Here is a 24,750-nt window from a genome sequence, read left to right as displayed (position 1 = left end):
GAATAAATGAATAAGTGAAGGAATCATGAACAGGTAAAAATGCTTCCTTCTGACATCCTTTTGAGTAAGTTAATAAATATTGGGCAGCTCTGTGCTCCTAAAAATTTCGTTTGCAGTTATCTTCATTTTTACCCCATATCAAGTTCTGTGTGTGTGTTTGCGTATAAATATACATATGTTAACACATGCATTTATATTGGTAGTCAGATGTATTTTTATATTTTTAAAGGAAATCTTAAAAAGAAATCTATATAGACTCTGTGATAAAAGAAAACTAAAATCTCTCAGCTCGCTAAACTAATTTTGATCATCTTTCCTTTCCCTATGTTATACTTGAAACTTGCTAACCCACACAAAACCATAAATTGGGAAAAGGTGCCCTCTCAGGAGACACTGCCCCGTAGGTGTGTGGCTTAGTGAGGTATCGGTACCTTTTAACAAATTAGAAAAAGGCCTCCCTTCTTCAGCTGGAGCTGTCTCCCCCCCAGGGCTTAGAGATCCAGGGACAGGCTGGACTCCTGCTCCCAGGTGTCCTCTTGGCTGAGAGCCCCTGAGCTGGGCATATCCTGCCCAACTGTGGCCCTGGGTTACACAGTTAGCAAAGGGAATCGGCCTAATTTCCAGGAAGCTCGTAAAAGTCATTCCTCCCCAATGAGGTACATGTCCTTTGAGGTGTTTTTTCAGGAGGGGCATGTACTTACTTTGGAACGATCAGAAGCTGAGCAAGGCATCTGCTGAGCCTCGCGTGTGCATTGCACTTTGTCGGGTGGTAGGGCGGCGTATGATTAAGTTAAGACAGGTCCCTGCCTTCAGAGCGCAGTCTAGTCGGAATGTCAGAACAAAACCGGCAATGTGGTATGATCTGGAAGTCAGTTTCTGAATATACAGCCACCTGGTTTTTCTCTTTTTATATAAAAAGGAGATCGGCCAGGAGGATTTGGGGTGTTATCTACCTAGGGTAATAGGTTTTGTAATCTCTAGTCTGCAAGAACAACTTGCAAATGTTTTATCTACTGCTCACTGTGAAGAAACAACTACAAGAGTTACATGCAACTGGCTGGGAGGCTTCTTAACATCACATCACATAGTATCAAATCGGTGGTGAAGACCAGGGTGAACATTACAGGGGAAAGGAATTGCTACAGATGTGTGTGGAATAGAGGGGAATCCAAGATAACTGAAGCCAGGTGCTGATGTTGGGTTATACCGCCAGAACCTCAGGTAAGGGCAAGACCAGACTGGGGTCCGGCACGCCATGCTCTGCAACTGACCACACGCATGTAGCTGCCAAATGATTTGGTATCATTTGGGGATGTGGGCTGGATCTGTAGCTGCAAAGCAGGCTTCTTCAGTGTGAAATGTTCGGGGACTGAATCCAGGATCCTGGCCAACATTATACCACGCTCTTAGGACCCAACAAAACAATTAACCAACTCAGACGCACAATCACACTCACGCACGGGCACAGAGCTCAAGAGGGAAACGATCCTGATATGTAATCTCTGGCCTGTGCCATGTTCTCCTACTTCAAAGGGGAACCCAGCGAAGGGAAGTATTAGAAATGGGAAGTTTTCCAGAAGAGGAGTGTTAAAAAATCAACTCCTATAGAACTGTAACCCAGTGAGAAAATGTTCTCCTCAAACAACACCACCATTTACAAAGCGGCTTGAAGTCAGTCAGAGAGAACGCAGAGTTTGGGAGGCGAGCCAAGGATCCTGCATTTCTGTGATGCTTGTTCTCGTGCCAGTGATAAACATTAGTGCATCCCTTCGGCCCTCAGCCTCTGGAGAGCCATCTAAGGGGCCGCAGTACCCCCTGAACATAAATAATCTTCATCTTCAAATGGAGAGTAGATGCATGGGAACAAGATTAGGGCGACTTTTTTTTTTCTTTTTTCCTGAGCTCTTTATGGAAACTTCCAAAGGAACAAACTTCAGCCTACTATGGAAGTTTCACTTTGAGTAATGTCTCTGGAGACCAGGGCGTACCTCTGTGCCATTTACCAGATGGGACTTGCTCTTTTCCCATAAGAGTGGCCCCTAAGTCTCAGAGGCCTTAGAACACGTAAGAAGCTTAACCAGATGCAAAGGTACAGTTCGAAGGAACATAAAAATGACCTTCATCTGTGTCATGGGACGGTCACATGGACAAGTTCATCTACCTTTCCTTAAGATGTTTTTAATTTTGGTAGGAGAAAAGGATGCAAAGACCACTGGGTGAAGTTGTTTGTTTGTTTTAAAGCAACTCTGGATAACCAAGTTATTAATGACCGATTTTTATTCAAATGGAAATATACATATTCTCTTTGATTTGAAAATATCTTTGCTCTGAATGGGAAAAACCCCTAATTGTGTAAAATCTGATCCTTTCCCAACACAGACTGGGCTGTTGATTTCACACTGTCTCACGGTCAGCAGGTGAGTGTGGTTTGGCATGCCAAGTATTAGATTATAAGTTGTTCTGGACAGTATTAGGCTCTCACTTCTCATGAGGCTCCAGAGGCTGAGACAGAGAGGGTAGGGAAGGTCGAAGGGAAAAGGGAAGTAAATGCATGAGGAGAGAGGGAGGCAGTGGGGCTCTTCTCCACCCGTTATTCTTGCATAGACTCAACGTTTGGTTGAGAGATACTACACCTCCATAAAGGGGCTCTGGGAGGTCACACTGGGGATTTATATTATCCTCGCAAGCACACACTCCGAATTTCTCTTCACCTGACACGAAAGCAGATGCTTGCAAATTATCCAAAGAGGTGAGAAGTGCTTTCAATTAAGAGTTAAGAAAAGGCCACTTAGGTGAGTAGTAGTATGCAAATATCCACTGTAGACACCGTGAGTGTGAATGTGCAGGAGGCTACATCACACAAGTATACAAGTTTTCCTATGCTAAAATTCTCAGCCCGATTGGGGCCACATTTTCCTTTTTCCTTGGTTTCTGGTTTCCAAACTCATTATACCCTGTTGTATGTTTTTATATTATAGATCAAGTTCAACTGGGAGACCATAAAAGGAAGATATCTCAAAAATTAATATTTTGGTAGGAGTCTCTATGAACGTGGCAGAGAAAATGTAAGAAAAGCTTTCCCCTTTCCTTCTTCCCCTTCACCCCCAAGCCCTCTAAATGGCAAAGTAACACTGTGAAGAGGGGCTTTCAGTTCTTTCAACAGGGACAAAGGACACCGTCGAGAATCTCTCCTTCTGCAGTGACCCCCCCCCCCCCAGTTGGTGCTGGATTCTTCCATGGAGGCCCTGCTGAGCTGTTAGGAAGTAAGAGGCATTAGCACACCACTCACTATCTTTCAGGGGCCAATTAGCCAGTTTGGAATATACAGACCCTGGGTTCCTTTCATTTCTCTTTCAGCAGCTTGCCTTTTGGTCATTTGCTATGCTTCATTAAGAGGGGGCAAAGCTTAGATCTGTCCATTTGGCTCACCCTTAGGAGCTCTGATGGGAGCTTTCTTGGGGAAGGCAATTGGAGCCATTGAAGGGAAGATGTGGGGATTATCCATAGATTAGGATTATCTTAACCAGTGGTTTTTCAACCCTTTTAACTAGGAGAAACCCTTTTATGGGTGGAAAAAAAAACAAAAACAAAAACAAAAAACAAAAACCCAAACTTGTGCATGCCTACATGACAGTAATTATACTGAGTAAGGCAAGCACCTGATCATATGAAGGACAGGCTTGGTCTTCTTGTCTTCCTGGTCTTCAAACACATTCTGTTCCTCTGCCAATTCCTCTTGGAAAAACATCTTTCTTAGGGCATCAATATTCTGAATTCTTTGTCATTCAAACTCAAGAAAAGTAAGGAAGATTTACAGAGGAAGCCTGGTGGAAACTCATACTAACACACAAATATGGATTGTTGAGATGTTTTGGAATAATGAATACTAAACACCAAGGGAAAAGACAAAAAAAGAGAACCTCTTTCCATTTCATTATAGATGTTTCCATTTGTGAAGATTTAAATTTGGAGATGGTTAATGATTTTCGTGTTTAGTGATTCTGCAATATGTATGTGGATCAGAAGGAACGAAGTCAACTGTGACAGTGTTTGAGATTATACAGAGTATGACCCTAACATGTTTTTAGCAATGTTTTCACCTATTTCATGAGTGGGACTCAGGGTTAGAATTTCTGAGGACAAGTAGAGGGCATTGGGAACAATTACAAAGACTTGCACAGTACCAACAGAGAAAACTTTATCATCCCCCCCTTTGTAGGATCCATATTTGTTGTTTCTCTTTGTTTTAAAAATTGTTCTCAGTATTTGGGCTCCACCTTCTCTCAACATGGAACTTTGTTTTCATCATCAAGAAAATTGAACTACTTCAAGTTATTAGCAACATCTGCATTCTTGAAGCCAAAAAAGCTGCTCTGTCTTTTCCATGTATCCTTCTTAGACTTTCTCTTTCTTTTCCTATCTGCTGATCATTCCCAAGTTGATCTCTCCTGCCCTGCCTTCTTTCCCAAGTTTAGACTCAGACACACATGCGACCACTGGCCACGGGCACCTGCACTGCCACAGGGACCTCATCCTCACCGTCTCCTCCCTAACCAATTCATCCTACACAATTCCTTGTCTCACTGGAACCAGCACACCTCCAAGCACCCAGGGTCAGAACCTGGTGGCAAACCTACACTCCACCCACCCAATTAACCCCCCAGGATTATTTTACGTACTAAATATTTCTCAAATCCACCTCCTACTAGTTAGCTCCAGCTATATACTCCGTTCAGGCTTTCATAATCTTTACTCTAGATACTGACAATGACCCTTAATGACTCTTCACTGCCTGAAAATAAGGTCCGGCCTGTTAATATGACACTCAAGACTTCTCATGACCTTCCATTTCCACTTTCACCTGCCACTCTCCACATTCCACTTTACCAAACTGCATACACCGAGCGGCTGCTTTTATTTCTCCTACTTGAAATCTCCTCCCTACCTCCATTGGATTGACGCTAATCCATTTTCTCTGAACCCATGACGAAGCTAAGTGTCACTCCTCTGTGATCCTATTATACTTTGTACCTACCTGTTTCTGATCACCCTATGTTATGTTATATTGTAATTATCTACTCGTTATATTGTAATTCCTTGTTATTTCATATTTTGCCTTCCCTTTGATGCTTCTAGTCAAGAAGGAAATGGTTGCCTACACTGTGACAGATTTTTTTGGTGTGTAACACGTTTTTAGAAAAAATGCTAGAAATTCTTTGACATACTTCCACTGAGAATTGACCTCTATTTTTCCCTCCCCTTAAATTAGGGCAGGATCATCACTTAAAAAAAAAAAAAAAGATTTTATTTACTTATTTGAGAGAGATAGACAGCAGAATGAGAGAGAGAGGAGCGCACACAAGCGGGGGTGGGCAGAGGGAGAGGGAGAAGCAGGCTCCCTGGACTCAGGGCTCCATCCCAGGACGCTGGGATCATGATCTGAGCTGAAGGCAGACGCTTAACGACTGAGCCACCCAGGCGCCCTGGCAGGATCATCACTTGCTTGTAACCAACACAATGTGGTTAGAAGAGTTGGCTTAGAAAAGTTGAGGCTGCTTGGCCTTGTTCTCTGGGACATTCGTTCTGGGGCCCTGTTCTACCTTGTAAGGAGCTTGACTGCCCCGAGACTGCGGTGCTGGGAGGAAGTCCAGGCCGTGTGAAGAGACCACGTGTAGGTGCTCTGCTGGGCCCCAGCCGAGGTGCCACCCAGCAGCTACCATCCACCCCCAGACGCCGCTGAAGAAACATCTAGGTGATTCCAGCCCCAGCTGTGGAGGCATCCCAGTCTTTGAAACTTTCCAGTGGAGGCCCCAGACCTTGAGAGGCAGAGGCCCCCGTGCCCATCCTAACTCCTGACATGCAGTCTGCGAGCATCGTGGGTGGAGCTTTTACATGGCTGACTTCCGGGGCAGTTCTGCACTGGGGTAGCTGGAACACAGGATCCCGGCTGCAAGCTGCTTGCTAGCCCCTCGTAGGCTCCCCTCACTTTCCGAGCTCTCCTCCTTCCTTCAGTGTGTCTCTGGGGCCACATCCTAAATATACTCCTTGCACCCAAATCATTGTCTCAGGGGCTCCAAATTTCAATTCTGTCCAGACCCCAGACCCTGCCATCAGACGTTATTCAGGTGGATGTAAAACGTTGTAAGATGCTTTAAATAACACTTTAAACAACCTGCAGAAGAAGCTAAAACTTGGACCAGGGAGGTGGTCCTGAGGACGCATAATTATGAGAGAAGGCAGTTGGGCAGGTAGAAGGAATCCAGTCATACTTCTGCCTGGAACTGAGAGTTTTAAAGGCCCTTTGCAACAATGGCAAATTAAAGGAAGAAACTGAAGTTAAAGATACATTTTCGTTTATGCAGTTTTCATTTGGAGAAAAAAAACTTTGCTTCTAAAGGTCTGAAAGCATGCCTTTTTAAATATCTTGGACTTTCTTTTTCTATAGGATTCCCAGCTAACTATTTAGATAGGATTGATTTGATCAACAGAAAATTAGGAATTAAGATGACAATAGAAATACCATTAGTATAGAGTGAAGTTCCTAATGGTTCAACATTTACCAGGATTCCTGGTATTGGCTAGATTCGGTCATACGGCAGCATCCTGGATTGTGTTTACGTGTGTGTACCTCATCTGAAATAGAAGAATTTGGTGCTCAAAAAAATATTTCAAAATGAATACCACTCAGAAATCTTGTTGACCAAAGAGTACACGGATAGCAGTCCACACCAATCTAGATTCCAACCGTGTTTGTAATAAAGACACCTATGAAAGTAGAGTAAGTCAAATGATTTTTTCTTCACACGACCACATTCCATCATCCAGCACTCACTTGCATACCACTGGCTTGCTCATCTCTTTATCACACTTGTCTGAGTCCATATTTAAGTATCTGCAGATAGTCTAGGGAGCAGGGCTATGTCCTAGGGTCTAGCACAGTACCTGAAACATATTTACAATATTTGTTGAATGAACAAAGCAGTGCATCAGGCCAATGCATCCCATCATTTAGATCATAAATACTGTTCATTCCTGTTTTGTTGTCAGTACAGTGCCCCACCTAGAAGTGACCCTTGATTGCAAAACTCTGCTGAACAAAACCCAGACTGAGTGTCTCTCTTAAATACAGGCAGAAACAGACTCCGCTGTTAACAAGCATACCATCCAGATATCCCATGTCCTTAATCCCGTTGCGAGGAGTTTCACCTATCGCCCAGAAGTAAGTTGCTTTTCACAGGTATTTAATGCATGACCACTGCAAATCAAGAGACAAGAGGCAAAAATACTGCTGAGATGATGACAACGATTCATTGTTTGGTTGGGTGCCAAGTAAAAGTTCCAGTTGTTCCATTAACAGTCAAAACTTCAGGCACTGCCAAACATGACTGTCTGCTTGTGCAATTTGGCACAGTTGTTACTAGGTCAGGATTGCAACTGCAAAGACAGCACGGCCAATACTTTGCCAGCAGGACTGACTATAGACAATATGATACCTTTCGAAGCGCGTCACATTATGTGCAATTATAGTAACTGTTAACACTTATTTAGCACTTCCAATGTGCCAGACAGCTTTCTAAGTGCTTTGCTTTTTGTGACTCACTTAATCTTCACAGCAACCCTGTGTGGTAGATGCGCTAACGTCATGCCCATTTTACAGATGTGGACACTAAGGCACAGAGAGGCTAAGGAACCTGTCCATAGTTACCCACATTATGTAAGTGGCAGAATGAGAACTGAAACCCCACCAGTTATTCTTAGTTGTCACATAATACCGCTTGTCATAACCATGATGTCTGACTGCCCCAAATTGGCACAAATACCTGACTTCCAAGGTATGTTACAGGTATGCTCCAACAAGGGCAAAGAACAGACCTGCTTTGTATTTAAGATGAATTATCACAGACTTAAGGCTAACAATGGTTCTAGAATAATTTTCTAACCAAACTGAGCAATATTTTAATAATATTGTAACTAGCTTCATAGTCCTACCTGGAACTGCTCCAAGCTGAAAGCACCTTCTGGTTTGCATTCATTTTAGTGGGAGATTGCTTATGGCAATTTCGGGTAAGCAACGTGTAAATGCTTAGCTATAGTTTTGCCCTGACCTGAGACCATGCCTCTGCTCTCTGTAATCTTTAGTTATGAAATGAACGGCCAACCGTGTGATGCCGAAGCTCCAGGAAGGCAGGCCCTTGGTTACTTTTGGTCCTCAGCTGTGTCGGCCTGGGCAGGTGCTCAGGAGGTCACAAAAGCATCTCTCCCACCTTGCTGCGTGGCACTCCCTCACTCCTGTCTCCTGGCTTTCCCCTCCTCCCACCCCCTGTTCCTGGGCCACTGGCCTCACTTCATTGTTCCCCGTGCTCTCTCACATCCCCAACTTGGGCAGCAGCTTCCCCACCTCCTGGTCCTAATGGAAAACCCAGGCCACTCCTGCCCCCTCCTCTTCTTGTGCAGCTTTCTCTGGCTTCTGAGAAGTTCTCTCAGCTGCTGTCTCCCAGTCCTTATTCGCCGGTCTCTTCTCAGTCGAGCATCTCCCATTGCTCCTCCTTTTTCACTGAAGACTAGCACTCGGTTCACACATTTCCCTTTCCCTCCAACTTCGGCAGCCTCATCAGAAGAGGCAAGGTCCTGGTAGACAGCCTACACACACTGTAACCTTGCAACTCCAAGGCCATCACTGGGCATCTATCTATGCCATTTTATTCCCTACAGTGCATCATTCTTTCGTAAGTCTTCAACTGTGGACTCAGTCTCCCATCTGGACGCAGCCTCCCATCCTATCTCCTGCCCACAGGGGGTTTCTGGTTGTGCCTGTTATTTATTCCTGGCATGCACCTTCAATTCCCTGGATTCTTGCTTCTTCAGTGCCTTCAACCAGGAAAACCTCCACACGGAATTAAACCCGCAATCCCCCCTTTCTTCCCTCTCTCCCCTGAAAAGGTAGCAAATTATTACTGGAGAAAATGCCAATGCTTTGCAAATAACAGTCATCACCAATTCAAGCACCCTAACCTCATTTTTGGACTTGACCCTCTCCATTCCTCCTCGATTCCTCTGAACCTCCCCCACTCATCTCAAGCCCCGATCCATTTTTAGCAGACTGTGTTGTCAGGGGCTGCAGTAAGAAAGTTGAGGCCGTGGGCTGTGGTCTCTCTCAGCTCCCCAGACACTCCTTGTCAAGTTATCTGTTGCCACAGCAATCTCTGTCCCATTTCCACTGGTCTCGGGGTGGGGCTGCACGCCTCCTAACGAAGACTTTCCTTCACTGTGCCTTTCACCTATCTCAATTCCTACCTCAACAATGTTCTTAGCCCTTACTCAGAGTTTCAGCTTCCATTTCTTCCCCCCACCCCACCCCTACTTTAACTGGCAACTTCCCCTCAGCCTGTCTCTCTCGCCCTGATTAAAAAACAAACAACCCGAGCCAAAATAACAAAAATAGCAATAAACAGAAAACCAGAACATACCCCGAAGCCATTATCTCCCACCCCAAACTATCCCCATTTACCATTCTTTTTTCCTTTTCAGGCAAATGTCTCCACTGATGCTGTCACCTCCTTCACACACGTGACCACTTCCTGCGTCTTTGGATGCCATCCACTCTCCCTGAAATATCTTTGCCTGCCAGGACGTTGAGGCCTCATCTGGAGTTGCTTTGGGACACTGGCCCCGTTCCTACCACTGCACTCCCCTCACTGTCTTGAGCACGAGACAGTGAGCCCCTTCTGTGCATGGGATGTGCCACGGTCACTGGTGTATCCTCACTGCCTGACACTGCCTGGCACGTGGGAGAGGATCAAGAGGGGTTTCTTGAATACACATTTCCATATAAAGTTCTACCAAATGATTCTGCTCCACTCAATATTGCTTCTACAAAGCTTTAATATGATTTGATCATTTTTGACCCAAAATACTGCTGCTCCCTGCCAGAAGAATATTGTTCCCATCTGCTGCACTAAGCTTCGCAAAGATCTTAGTTCTTTGTAGATCAGAGTTCTCCTGGTTGAAGTCAGCTGAAGTCAGATCATCACTGCTACCCTCACACGGTCTCCTCTAACGCTTACCGATATCATAGACTAGTAACGTTTCCAAACTATATGGGCACAGGATTGAACTGCTAACCTTTACTATCTTAAGTGAATGTATTAATCTACATCACCCAAAACCAACCTCTATCATCACCCTAGTTCATAAGTGAGGATATATTAATAACAATAAAAAAGTAAGAAGGGCAGAAAAAGGACAGGGTTTTAAACTGAGTACATTTGATACAATTAAAAATTCAGTACATTGCTGTTGGTCAGCTTGGGGCTGCCGTAACAGAAGAGCACAGACTGGGTGTTTGTTTAAACAACAGAAATTTATTTTCTCACAGCTCTGGAGGCTGGGAGTCTAAGATCAAGGTGGCTGTCAGGGTTGGTTTCTGGTGAGGGCTCTCTTCCTGGCTTGCAGACAGCTGTCTCTGGCTGGGTCCTCACATGGCCTTCCTCTGTGTGAGCTCACTCCTAGTATCTCTTGCTCTTCTTATAAGGACATCAACCTTATGACCTCATTTAACCTTGATTACCTCCTTACGGATTACATCTCCAAATACTGTCACATTGGAGGCTAGGGTTTCAACATATACATGGGGTGCGGACACAATTCAGTTGATAACAATTACCTCTTATTTTCTCATTTTACTGCAGATCATTGGGAATTTCAACCTGGATTGGCACCAGTCTGTAAGCCAGGATTTGGAAAACACAGTTCTAAATATTAAAAATACCACACATACAGACTCTTAAAAAATTACCTACTGTATTTATTTACACGTTCAACTCTTGTTACTGCACTTGCTAGTAAAATGGAGCTTAATTTTTGTTCTTGGAGAAATTGGCCAGCTCTTTTAAATGGCAAAATGCTTTGAGGCAAAGTCCTTGGATAGAAAGATTTTTTGAACGAATTTATCTATTCAAAAAATATTCATTGAGCACCTAACCATGCAAATAGAATGCAATTGAATCCTGTTAGCTATGGTATCATGGAAAAAAAACAAAAAACAAAAATCAAAACTGTATTTAAAATAACAAGATCTGGATTCTAGCCACCTCTCTGAACTTCAGTTTCTTAATCTTTAAAATGGAGATAATCAGGGGTGCCTGGGTGGCTCAGCTGGTTAAGTATCTGACTTTTGATTTTGGCCCAGGGTCCTGAGATCAAGTCCCGTGTTGGGCTCCATGCTCAGCAGGGAGTCTGATTGAGATTCTCTCTTTCCCTCCCCTTGTCCCTCCCCTGCAAGTCTCTCTCTCTCTCTCTTTAAAATAATCTTTAAAAAAATAAAACAAAGATAATCATATATGTTTTCTTAATCTGTTTAAAAGGATTTTATGAATGTGATTTATGTTGAAGTATTTTTTTAAGTGTAAAATACTATACAAATAAAGGTACATGCTAATTATTAAAGATAACATAGTTGGAGTAAAAATATTGAAACATGCAAGAATTAAACAAAAAAGCAATTCTTAATAATACCTGATTCCATTTTATAAAGTTATTACACGAGTAAATCAGAGAAATGGCATGCCTCCTTATATCAGCAAAGCATTTTGCAAAATCTTAATGATGTTCTTTTAGACTGAATGGGTGCTGGAACAGTTAGATAGAGTCATATTTTGGCTGAGCAACTGGCTTGTAGGGAGTATTGACAATTAAAAATGAATACGGACCTAAAGAGAAATCTCTGTTTTGTCATTGATCATATCCTAAGTAGTATTTTGATTAAATTAAGGCCAAAGTCCCTGACTAAAAGTTCCAGGTGGCATGCTTATAAAGTCTATGAGTGTCACAAAGCTGAAATAAAAAGCTAATATATGAAGAGATAAAGACTCCGAATTATCTCAATAGGCTGAAATGATGGGTAAGGGAAGGTATATGTAAAATGAACAAGATTAGATTTGACTGGGACATATGCCAACCTTATATGTGGGCCTAAAAAAAACTCTGCTGCAGAAACAAAAGGCTTGAGGATTCTATTTCATGTTAAAAAGATCTCCTGCTTATACATGATCACAAGCTTATAATGAACCATCAATATGGTGTAGGTGACAAGGATATGAAGAGTAAATGTATTGCAATTATAGGTTATACTAATATTGTCATAAGGCCTAGAACAAGGGAGGAATTCCTACCATATCCTACCTTGCTCAGAGTACATGTAAAGTATCTTGTTTACTAAAGAGGACTATTAACAAACTAGAAAGCATCTAAAAGAGACTGTTTAAAGACCTTGAAACCTTTCCTAGTTAAGAAAATGCTGAAATAATTAAGGAGGTATGTCCTGGAGATAAGAGGCTATCTTGCTTGCTTGCTTTCAAATATCCAAAGGTTCATCATGTAGAAAAGTAAGCAAAGATTTTATGTGATGCTCCAAAAAAAGGTCCCATTATAATTGTCCTGTTAAGGACCCTGACCAAACAGAAATGGCTCAAGAGAGGGAGTAGGGAGACGGTCCTGGCCCACTGTTGAGGCTCAGGATTTATTTACAGAAAATGGAAGTCTGTTCAAGAACTGAAACCAGAAAGGTAATCTCATTCAAGTATAGACTAACATGTTCACTGTTAGACCACACTGTACATCTTCAAGAACAATATAATGAAGCTATAAAATGTTCACACAAAATCATCTAAAGGACTGAGAAAAATGGGAAGCTATCATATGATCTGTTCCCCAAAACTTGCAATAATAGAACAGAACTTGGGGTAACTCCTAGCAAGTTGTAAGAATAGTTTCAGGTTAAACCAAAGCTGAGTTATTAACACCAAGTAATAAAATGTTTGGAATGCATATGGAATTCATTAGCATAAGAAGGGAAATCAGTTAAAAATATGATTAGCCATGTGAATATTTTAGATAAATTAATGGATATAGAACTAAAATGGGTTTTGAGGGAAGAAATTGTTTTGGGAGATTTTCTTAACTTCTTCACATGGATGTTAGGGAGTAACAGTGCCTTTTTCAACCTGTCCTTGGCTGCTCATTGGAAATGGCTCTGCTGTAATGTGGTTGCTGTTGTGAGTGCTGGTTCCCCTCTTCTAGAACAATAAATACTGTGTGTGTGTGTGTGTGTGTGTGTGGTGCTTATATATGTAGAGATATATATGTATGTGGATATATAAAATTAAAATCAGATTAAAAGTCAACAACTGTAAACATTTTGGAATATTTATTATTGATTTAATTCCTTTTCCTGTTTCCTTCCTATCGGGTATCAAACATGAGTAGACTTATTAGTCAATCACATAGACTGTTTTAACTGAAAATAGCAACGGAATGGGAATATCCTTATCTCAGCAGGCCCTGGAGCCTGCCTTCCCACAGGCTGCATGTTCTGTGATGGCCTGAGAGTGTGCTTCAAAAGGGGAGGCATTCAGCTACTCTGGGTCCACGCCATATGCTAATTTCATCTCCCCTCCTTCTCTAATACCTTTATGTATTAAGAAGTTAGAGTCTGAAAAAACAAAACAAAACAAAACAAAACCAACAAAGGCAGCAAATGCTTAGAAGTAACAAAAACATTGCTAAGTTATAACATCTGGACTTCATCACTGCAGCGCTGACGTCAGGACACAGCCCAGATGTTAACTATAGTAACCATCTAAAGTTTGGGTGAATGCGGTCTTCCCTTTAATTTGCAAAATCCTTTTTGCAAAAATCCTTGAAAACATAACAGGTTAGGGATATAAGTAGTCTACCAAATATTTAGGAGACCAGGTTTGGGATTACACAAGTACACCAGCTTTCTAGGTGTATTCATTTCCTTGTGTTGTGGTCTCTTACTTGGAATTCCCACTCTCCTCTACCTCCCAACTCCCCTTCCCCACCAAAAAAAAAAAAAAAAAAAAGGTAAAGGAAATAAAAACACCTAGAAAAAATAGCCAGAAGGGAAATTGGGAATTTAAAAATGAGACTGAGCCTTAATAGACATGTGGACATAAGTCAGCATGCTCTTCTTACCCATTCAAGGGCAGTTAGTTGTAGCCTGCTGGGATAAGCATCCTGATTTCTATGTTTTATGTATATGCCTCCACATTTTCTAGGCAGTTGAAGAACAAGAGAAGACATTCGGATGCAGATAAACCATATCTTAAATTTTTGTTCACCTTTAGTCATTATATTGAATGCATGTGTAAATGATGGCTGGTCCAGTTTTCACGTCGAATAGCTAATGAGGCTGTGCTACATGTGCTCATGTTTAGGATGATGATTAAAATAAAATGGCATAAAATTTTCATTAGTGGTCTCTTAACCTCACCACACCCTCTATTACCAGATATCATTGGTAAAACTGCTGACTGGAGAAAGACCAAACTACAGTTAAAGAAAGAAAAAAAAAGGATCTCTAGGAGTAAGGAAAAGGGATATAGATTTCTGAGTTACTCATAGATGGAAGTTCTGAAAATAAAAGATATTCTTTTTTTGTGATTTCATATGCTGGGGTTGTGACATGACTAAAAATCACTTTGCATTAACAAAATATCTGGAGTTTGTTTAACAAATACTTAGAAGGCAGAATAGTGCTGATTAGGGGCACAGACCCTGGATTCAAATCCTGACTCTCTCACTTACTGTATGATCTTGGAAGAGCTACAGCCTGCTGGGGTAAGTTTAAAATATTGCCAAGTAAATTTCATCCACTATAAAATGGGGAAAGTTATATCCACCTCACTGTATTTTTGCAAGAGTCAGTTATAAATGTATGCAAAGCCTACAGCAGTATCTGCTATATAAAAGTTTAATAAATGACATTATTAGTTATTTATCTCCTTGCACTTTGCCTCATTTGCCCGAATTTATTAATCTAGTCCCATCACCACCTCTGTCACGATCACTTTCCAGACAACTCCAGGGACAGCTTCCTTGTAATGCCCACAGCACTGGGGGACATTAATGGTGTCCAGAGCCATCTTTGTGGCATGTGGCAGGGTGCCTAACCTATAGGAAGTACTCAATTTATATGTGTTAAATGAAGGAATACTGCCCTTTGTGATGTTTAATGGTTAATGTACCTGTCTTGAGAGTAGAGCCCGTGTCTTATACTTTTCACTCCAATGCAGCACGGCAATGAACAAATATGTAGGCATATAGCAAATATGGATACCCCTGTCTCTCCTGATGGAGAACATGAGGATTACATAAGGTTTGACTTGCTTGTCTCACAGAACCGGTTTAGTTGCAGAGTGGGGAATACAAATCCAAACTCCTGACTCATGACTCCTGGTTGAATGGATGAAAAAAAAAGTTTTAAAGGAGGTTTATTAAGTGATTATATGTATTTATTACTATGTAATTTAGACTTTCAAAATTCCTAAGAATTCAAACAAGGTCTTCCTTAGCCCACATTATTGCAATAACAATGACTTGAATTGTCACAGATTTCTAAAATAGTTTAACTAGTCTAGAGACAATGGCAGGCTCTCTGGAGATGGCTATAGGTGATCTGGAGTAAATAATGTCTACCAGTAACATACTGATTAGGGTATAGAATGAGGGATATTCTTTTTTTTTTTTAAGATTTTATTTATTTATTTGAGAGAGAGAATGAGAGACAGAGAGCACAAGAGGGAAGAGGGTCAGAGGGAGAAGCAGACCCCCCGCTGAGCAGGGAGCCCGATGTGGGACTCGATCCCGGGACTCTAGGATCATGACCTGAGCCAAAGGCAGTCGCTTAACCAAGTGAGCCACCCAGGCGCCCAGAATGAGGGATATTCTTTAAACACATTTTGCAGTCTCGGACCCTCTATTTAATTTGGGGTCTGTGTGCTGTCCTGTTTGTATTGGAAGATATGATCAGGGACCAAGTTCCACCCTAAACTTTTGTAGCACTGCAACCTGGATGTCCTAAAACTTGTCCATGGTGGTCGCTTGTGTCACAAAACCAAGTTCTCTCACGAGAATTCTCTATCTAATCTTTTTTAAAAAAATATTTATCTATTTATTTGAGAGAGAGCTAGAGAGCAGGTGAGTGGGGGGAGGGGCAGAAGGAGAGAATCTGAAGCAGACACCCCGCTGAGTGGGTAGCCCAATGCAGGGCTCCATCTCAGGACTCTGAGATCATGACCTGAGCTGAAATCAAGAGTTGGACACTTAAACAACTGTGCCACCTAGGGACTTCAAATCTATCTAATCTTGTCAGGCAGTTCCCAGGACCACATATGCTTACCTTAAAAAAAAAAAAAAAAGGTAAAAAGTCTAACATGCCTATTGAGCAAGTGAATAGCAATTAAAGCTATTGCTAGCAATGATCTTGTGTGATATAATTTACTTTATATGTTTTAGTCATCCTGTGAACGCTTGCTCTGGTTAAAAAGCAGATTCCTGAATAATGAAATGTTTGCTGTACTCAGCATTGAAAATAATTTAGAGAAATAACTTTATTGTATCAAAAATGTTAACTGAATACAGGATATGACGCCAACTTTGTTTATGTCAGCTCCAGAAAAAAAATAAAATAAAAAGAGGAAAGAAGCTGTGGGAAAGCTGTATGCTGAAGGTAGAACGTTCTCCTAATCCTAACCAGCTGTTCTTGCTTGAATGCATGGGAATTTAATAGCAATCTCTCTCTCTCTCTCTCTCTATGTGTTAACAGAGTAGCAAGCTTGTATGCATTTTACTAAAGCAATGACAAAGCTGTTTTCTAGCTACAAAAGTATCTAAGAAAACACAAGAGGGAAATAATCAAAAGTCACCTTGAAATAAAATATATGTACATAATAACTACAGATTTCTCCAAGGCTGTTAAATGGCAAGAAGCCAAAATTAAGTAATTACTTAAACACAACAAGTTCAAATTCACTCATACTGCTTTCGAGTGGCTACTATCTCAAATGGAATCACGCAGCAAATCACAAGAGCAAGGGTGACAGAAACACAACATTCCAGCACCTGAAGATAAATAGCCCAGGCGTCACACTCCAAACTCTTCAGATCTTTCGACTCCCCCTCCTTCACATTTTTCTTTAGGGACTGACAAATTATAAATTCTTGACTTCACAAAGGAAACTGCAACTTTACTCTGAATCTCTTGAAGTAACAGGTCAAGAGAATACAGAGTAGTACAGAAAAGAAATAACATTTTTACATTTTGTTTACATAAATACACTATGGAAAAATATGTAGATAGGAGGGTATTTAAATTTTTGTTAGTTTCTTAAAATGGTTATCCGTATATGCCGCAATTTATTTGTAACATCTACTTCCTGATTTTTGCTTCAGTCCTGTAATGTTTAGGAACATCATGGGCTTTGGATTCAGGAGAATTGAACTCACCTCCAAATTCAAACTCTTTCTAGTTATGTGACTTGCAATAAGTTACTTAACATTTTCAGCTTGGGTTTTCTCACTTGTCAATGGAGAAAATGATTATCTGCCTTAAATAGTTATTACAGCACTCAAAGAGATCAATGACTTATGTACACTGCTGGAATATAGTAGGTCCTCAATGAAAATTCATTTCTATCTCTTCTGACACTTAATTTCCTGTTTGTCCAGGGTTCTGTCATTTCTCATATGGGCAGGAAACAGTCTAGAGCTAGCCTTAGAACACCCAATTTCATTTTGTGACTAAGGAAATAATGAGACAACAAAAAGCATAAAAATCATAATTAAAAAACACTCGTTCAGTCACTCCAGTGGTGCTTGGCATCAAAAATTATGGATACAAAAGGCCTTGGCCACCTCAGTACCATCCAACATGAGAAATTATGAATGCCGAATGCCTACCGACAATCCATGATGACCTGAATTGAGTGCACTTAGAATATCTTACTTTTATAAGTTTTACAAAAACATGTGAACACAGTGCTAGGGTTCCCTTAGGACCTTATAGGGAAGTGGGCAAGTGAGGGATCCTGACATTACATCAGCTTCATTATAAATCTGCCTTCATTATAAATCTGCCTCTGGGGTGTGGGGAATCAGTGCTTTGTTGTTGTTGTTGCTATTATTATTACTATGATTATTATATAGATACTTCAGTCTTAAATCTCATAACTTCTCCAAACCATCACATTGTCCTCGTTTCTTTCCCACCTGTCCTACTTGAAATGGCGTGTAAACTTGTTTTCTCTGAGTAAGCAATGAGAGTGTTGACTTACTTGAACTGGTGTGTGTGTGTATGCTGCCTGAAAAAAAAGGACTGGTATGCTATGCGGGTGCATTCCAGCACTATATAAAGTACATGAGATGGTTTTTTTCTGTTCAAGTAGATTCCTATCTAGTTGGGTGGAGAGGACTAACACATGATATAGCAACAAGATGAAATAAATAAAAAGAAGCATAAAATTAATTACAAACCTTTTAAAAATCGGTAAGCGCTACAAGATTTCAGATGAAAAGGACATCAGTAAAGGCTGACATTGTTGTAAACATTATAAAGACAAGAGAATTGAGAAGTGCAGATTTGGGTTAAGGGGATCACGCTACATTTGTTGGCGAACAGGAGCAAATGATAGAGAAAGGAACACAGTGCTTTGGTGGAACTGTAAGGCGACAAGTACGATGTAAGAAAGCACAGCCAGATAACAGAGCATCGTCACCAGCAGGTAGAGGTGTTTTGGTTTTATGTGCCTGGAATTGCATGCCATTGAAGGTGTTTGAGCAAAAACAGTGACAGGATGAAGATGGAGGTGGCCTACATGATGCTGGAGTCACAGGCAGAAGCTTGGAAGACGTTGACTCTGTGTAGGTGGGGTTAAAGGCGGTTGGTGCCATGGTGGTACATATGGGATGAGAAAGGAAGGGGCAGATACAGAGGGACACAGAACGTAGAAGGGATGGGATCTGGTGACTGACTTAATGTAAGGGATGAAAGTGAAGTAAGGCAGCCCGTAGAAGAGGAACAGACTCTGAGCAACAGAGAATGAGGTTAACCTTGGAACTGGTTTGAATCTGATGTTGCAAGACCTCCAACATTTACTGGTCATGTCCAGTAGATAGTTAAAGATAAGGGGTCAGAGTGTAAAGGTATGGACAGGTCAGATTAAGAGAGACAGATGGATAGGTAGGCAGGGGGACAGAGAGAGAGAGAGAGATGAGAGAGAGAGGGAGAGAAAGGAGACTGATAATAGATGAATACAAGTGTAACTCTCATATTATTTGAACTTTAGGAGTGATCAACATTGAAACAAGAATACAATCTGGAAATAATTTATGAAAAAGCAATATATGTGATTACAAGGGAGGGGCTGCTGACTTGAACAGCTTCTGAGTGTTTTGATTGATTTAGAAACAATGTGAGGTACACATGTTGCATCTACTCCCTGGTATCTGTTTTTCCTTCTACGTGGTCCTACACAAAATGCACTGGTGTCTTTTAATATATAATATTCACTTACGCATTTCTGCATTGGCAGTATGTGTGTGTTCATTTGGGTTTATACAATTGTCTATGGATTAAATCATTCTACAAATGTTTGTGTGTCAGGCACTGTTTGAAGCACTAGGAATACCTAGGTGTACAATACTGAGTTCCTGGCCTCAAAGAGAAGCTTAGATTCTAGACAGAGAAAGAGACCATAAGCAAGCATATACAACATGCTGGGATAAATGGATTACAATTGGTTGATAGGGGAATGTCACTTTATTAGAGGGACCCAGAAGGGCCTTTCAGTAGAGGAAACATTTTATGAAGACTTGCATGGAGTGAGGGAGAAAGCCTTGTGACTATCTGAGGAAAGGGTGTTTTAGGATGAGGGAACAGCAATTACCAAGGAACAGCAAAGAGGCCAAAGTACGTAGAATGGAGTAAGCTGGGGAAAGAATATAAGAAGGCAAAGTAGGAGGGGTAGGCAGGCCCGGGTCAGGTAAGGACTTCTTGACCACAGAAGGGATTTTATTCTGAATGTGAGGGACAGATATTGGAGGGTTTTCAGGTGAGGAGTGACAGGACATGATTTATGTCTAAAAATGTCACTCTGGTTGCCACATTTGAAATAAATTATAGGAGGGGGCAAGGGTGAAAGTAGGGAGGCAGTTAAGAGGCAGTTAAGGATACAGGTTCGAGGTGATGGGTGGCTTGGCCTAGGGTGGTAGCAGTGAGGGTGGTAACAAGTGGTTGGATTCTCCACGCATTTTGCAGGTAGAAGTGATGTGATTGGCTGATGGAAGGAATGTACGGTATGACAGAGGAGAGGAGTCCTGCCATGAATGGAGGTGAAAAAGATGAGTTTTACAAGAAAGTGAAGAAGCTCAATTTTGGACATATCAAGTGATTTCTGGCAATATACATAACATCTCTGGACATGTTTCCTCATTTGTAAAACAAGGTTCATAACAGAATCTACTTCATAGGGTTACACAAGCATTAAATAACAATGCAAGGAAAACTGACCAGAGGCTAGCACTGCATGTTAGGTGTCCAGCTAAAATTAGATATCAAGAAGTTGAAGAAAAACTTCAATCTTTTAATCTATGACAAAAGAGGCAAGACTATCCCATGGAAAAAACACAGTCTCTTCAACAAACTGTGCCGGGAAAATGGGACAGCTACATGCAAAAGAAGGAAACTGGACCACTTTCTTATACCATACACAAAAATAAACTCAAAATGGATTAAAGACCTAAATGTGAGACCTGAGACCATAAAAATCCTAGAAGAAAGAACACACAGTAGTTTCTCTGACATTGGCTATAGCAACATTTTTTTAGATACGCCTCCTGAAGCAAGGAAAATAAAAGCAAAGATAAACTATTGGGACTTTATCAAAATAAAAATCTTCTGCACAGCAAAGAAAATAATCCACAAAACAAAAGGACAAGACAACCTACTGAATGGGAAAGGATATTTGCAAATGATGTATTTGATAAGGGGTTAATATCCAAAATACATAAAATATATGTACAACCCAACACCAAAAAAAATCCAATTAAAAAACAGGCAGAAGATGGGCGCCTGGGTGGCTCAGATGGTTAAGCGTCTGCCTTTGGCTCAGGTCGTGATCCCAGGGTCCTGGGATCGAGTCCCGCATCGGGCTCCCTGCTCCTTGGGAGCCTGCTTCTCCCTCTGCCTCTCTCTCTCTCATGCATAAATAAAATAAATAAATAAATAAAACAGGCAGAGGATATAAACAGACATTTCTCCAAAGAAGCCATGCAGATGGCCAACAGATACATGAAAAGATGCTCAACATCACTCATCATCAGGAAAATGCAAATTAAAACCACAAGGAGATACCATCCCACACTTGTCAGAATAGCTGACGTAAAAAACACAAGAAATAACAAGTGGTGGGGAAGATGTGGAGAAAAAGGAACCCTCATGCACTGTTCCTGAGAATACAAACTGATGCAGCCACTGTGGAAAATGGTATGAAGTTTCCTCAAAAAGATAAAAATAGAATTATCATATGATCCAGAAATTCCACACAAAGAATATGAAAACACTAATTTGAAAAGACATATACACTCCTATGTTTACTGCAGCATTATTTACAATAGCCAAAATATGGAAGCAACCTAAATATCTATCCATAGATGCATGGATAAAGAAGTGGGACACACACACACACCATGGAATATTATTCAGCCATAAAAAATGAAATCTTGCTATTTGCAACAACATGGATGGATCTAGAAGGTATAATGCTAAATAAAATAAGTCAGATAAGGCAAATATCACATGATTTCACTCATATGTGGAATTTAAGAACAAAACAAATGAACAAAGAAAAAAGGGACAAACCAAAAAACAGACTCTTAACTATAGAGAACAAACTGGTGGTTACCAGAAGGAAGCAGGTGGGAGGATGGGTGAAATAGGTGAAGGGGATTAAGAGTACATTTATCATGGGGCATCCGGGTGGCTCAGTCGGTTAAGCTTCTGCCTTTGGCTCAGGTCATGAGCTCAGTGTCCTGGGATTGAGCCCCACATTGGGGCTGAGCAGGGAGCCCACTTCTCTCTCTCCCCCAGCTTGTGCTCTCTCTCTCTCTCCACCCCCCTCGGTCACTCCCTCTCTCAGCTAAATAAATAAAATCTTTATTTTAAAAAAAAGAGTATACTTATCATGATGAGCACCGAGTAATGTATAGAATTGCTGAGTCACTATATTGTAAACCTGAAACTAATATAACACTGTATGTTAATTATACTGGAATTAATTAACTTAAAAAACCCTTCAATCTCATATTGTTTCTGAATCTTAAAAAAAAGGGGTCTTAAAAACCCTTCCTACAATTTCTTCCCCATCCCCTCTTTTGGGATATGGGTGCTACTGCTATGGGAGAGAGTGTGCATTCTAAATGTCAATCATGTCATGTGTGCTAAAAATAATAATAATGCTGACGGTGATTGTGACAGAATAAGTAAATGAGGTATAGAAATCATGGTCATTAGAGAGCAGTTCAAACTGAAATCAGGAGACTATAAAGAAGAGAAAGTCGTTTATATTTTGAAGAAAAGAATTTAAAGAATTACTTGAGGGGAATATATTCCATGAGAAATGATAAAAAGCATTAAAATTAGGAGGAAAAGGGATAATCATGTGATGATGAAGAAAATCAACACATGTTCTACAAAGTATGACTTATCTCCTTTTGGACCTTACATTGTAAAGAGATGACTTGTGGTCACCTTAATAAAATGAAAAGAGATTATTTAAGGCAATATGGCCAGGCAACTAGGAGGGGCTGACTGTATCCCCATTTTAAAGATATCTGATATCTTCCCAACACAATCTAGTGTGTTGCTCCCAATTTATCCATGTGATGAGAGGAAAGACTGCTAGGTGGATGGATGAATACCAGTGCAGAATTCTCCATGTCCATGTTCAGTAGCTTAAACTTCAGAACTGAAGAACCATCATGAGTGAAGTATCTCTCTGGTTAAATGTTAAGGTAGAGACACAGGTTTTTACCATGCACATCATGGTAAAACATGATGCTTTCCTTACAAAAGACATTTAAAAAAATAAATTATTACTATTTACTCCTCTGATAGGGTAAAATTTAAAAAATTCTATGCTTATTTTTGCAAATTAATGCTTCCTCCACTTAAAGATAATTATCTACTGTTTGAGGACAGGGTTGCTTTTCAATGGCATTCAAATAGTTGGTCCCCTCTGTCAGGTTTTCATACTTGGTTCCAGGGAACCCTTGGTCTTCACGAAGCCTCCAAGAGATTTGTATCCGGGATGGTGGAGGGAGGTATTCTGTTAGGTATTCTTGTAAGCATTTCTTAATATAAGTTATTGGGACGATGTTCTCTGTGAACCACATTATTTTCACTTCCTCTCATTCTTAGACTTTCCTTTTATTCTCTATTCTCATCACCTACCTCAGCTGCATTTGTACCCAAATACAGGCTCAGAATGGCACAAATGAACTTAATGTTTATTATCACCTTTAAAAAATTTTTTAATTCCAGTTTACGTAGTTAACATACAATGTTATATTAGTTTCAGGTGTAGTTTAGTGATTCAACAGTTCCATAGGACACCCAGTGTTCATCATGACAAGTGCACTCTTTAATCCCTACCACCTATTTCACCCATCCCCCCACCTTACCTCCCCTCTGGTAACCATGTTTCTGTATAGCTTCTCTATAGTTAAGAGTCTGTTTCTTGGTTTGTGTGTGTCTCTTTTTTTTCCCCCCTTTGCTTGTTTGTTTCTTAAATTCCACTGATGAGTGAAATCATACGGTATTTGTCTTTTCTCTCTGACTGACTTATTTCACTTAGCATTATACTCACTAGCTCCATCCATGTTGTTGTAAATGGCAAGATTTCATTCATTTTTATGGCTGAATAATATCCATTGTATACATATATACCATATCTTCTTTATTTTTATTTAAAGATTTTATTTATTTATTTGTCAGAGAGAGAGAGAGAGAGAGAGAAAGAGAGCACAAGCAGGGGGAGCGGCAGGCAAAGGGAGAAGCAGGCTCCCCGCCAAGCCAGGAACCCGACACAGGACTCGGTTCCAGGCCCCTGGGACCATGTCCCGAGCCAAAGGCAGACGCCCAACCAACTGAACCACCCACGCATCCCCCATATCTTCTTTATTATCACCTTTAAACAGATACTTAATTACATTTTAGCTTGACCTATATTAAAAAACCACACTAAAATGAAACATTATTATTTACAATCTTCATTCCAAATTTACTCATCTAGTCTTTGCTTAATTCTATTAAAATTTAAAAACTTTCCATGATAGTTATATATATGATATAAACATATACATTTATATATGTATGCAAATATATATGTATATATGCACATATATATGTATCTACACACACATATATATAAAACTGACTTACTATCCTACGTATACCATTTATATTTCCATGTTTTTCAAAGTAAATATTCTATGATTTTTATAACATTCGAAAACTTCTCTGCTATACTGGGTATTATATATCATTGGTGGGTGTGTAATACATGTTGAACAATTTTGCCATTTAAGATGTGCGTATCTTAGACTATGAAGTTTTCTCCTTCGATGAATACTCTTCCATAGAGAAACTTCTACACATAAATCCATGGAGGTATGAACGATTGTACTACTAATAGCAGGTAATTGTAATAGCACGTAATTGGAAACAACCTAAATACCTCTCAACAGTAGAATGATTAAGTAAATTGTGGCATAGTTACATAACAGCAGTAAGAATAAATGATCTTTATGCTTCAACATGAACAAATCTCAAAAATATAATTCTGAGCAAAATGAATTGCCGAAGGATATCTGCAGTATGGTATCACTTCAAAC

General features: G+C 40.5%; 1 protein-coding gene across 5 annotated transcripts in view; it reads right to left on the bottom strand.

The window, feature by feature from the left end:
* DLC1 (DLC1 Rho GTPase activating protein) overlaps positions 1-24,750 on the bottom strand; it is a 394,038-nt gene that overhangs the window by 135,798 nt on the left and 233,490 nt on the right. Inside the window, exon 6 of one of the 5 annotated variants that reach the window (XM_081808300.1) lies at positions 693-24,750. The exons of the other annotated variants lie outside the window; for them this stretch is intronic. Within the exon in view, the coding sequence (XP_081664426.1) occupies positions 24,740-24,750 (11 nt within the window). The 3' untranslated portion in view covers positions 693-24,739. Of the gene's footprint in view, positions 1-692 lie in introns of those variants that run through there. 5 annotated transcript variants of the gene reach the window in all.

The sequence above is a fragment of the Leptonychotes weddellii genome, chromosome 2 (genome assembly GCF_054177405.1).
Source record: "Leptonychotes weddellii isolate Sample4059 chromosome 2, ASM5417740v2, whole genome shotgun sequence".
NCBI lineage: Eukaryota > Metazoa > Chordata > Mammalia > Carnivora > Phocidae > Leptonychotes > Leptonychotes weddellii.
Note: the sequence above shows the minus strand (reverse complement) of the source record. Positions and strands in the feature narration are given on the sequence as shown.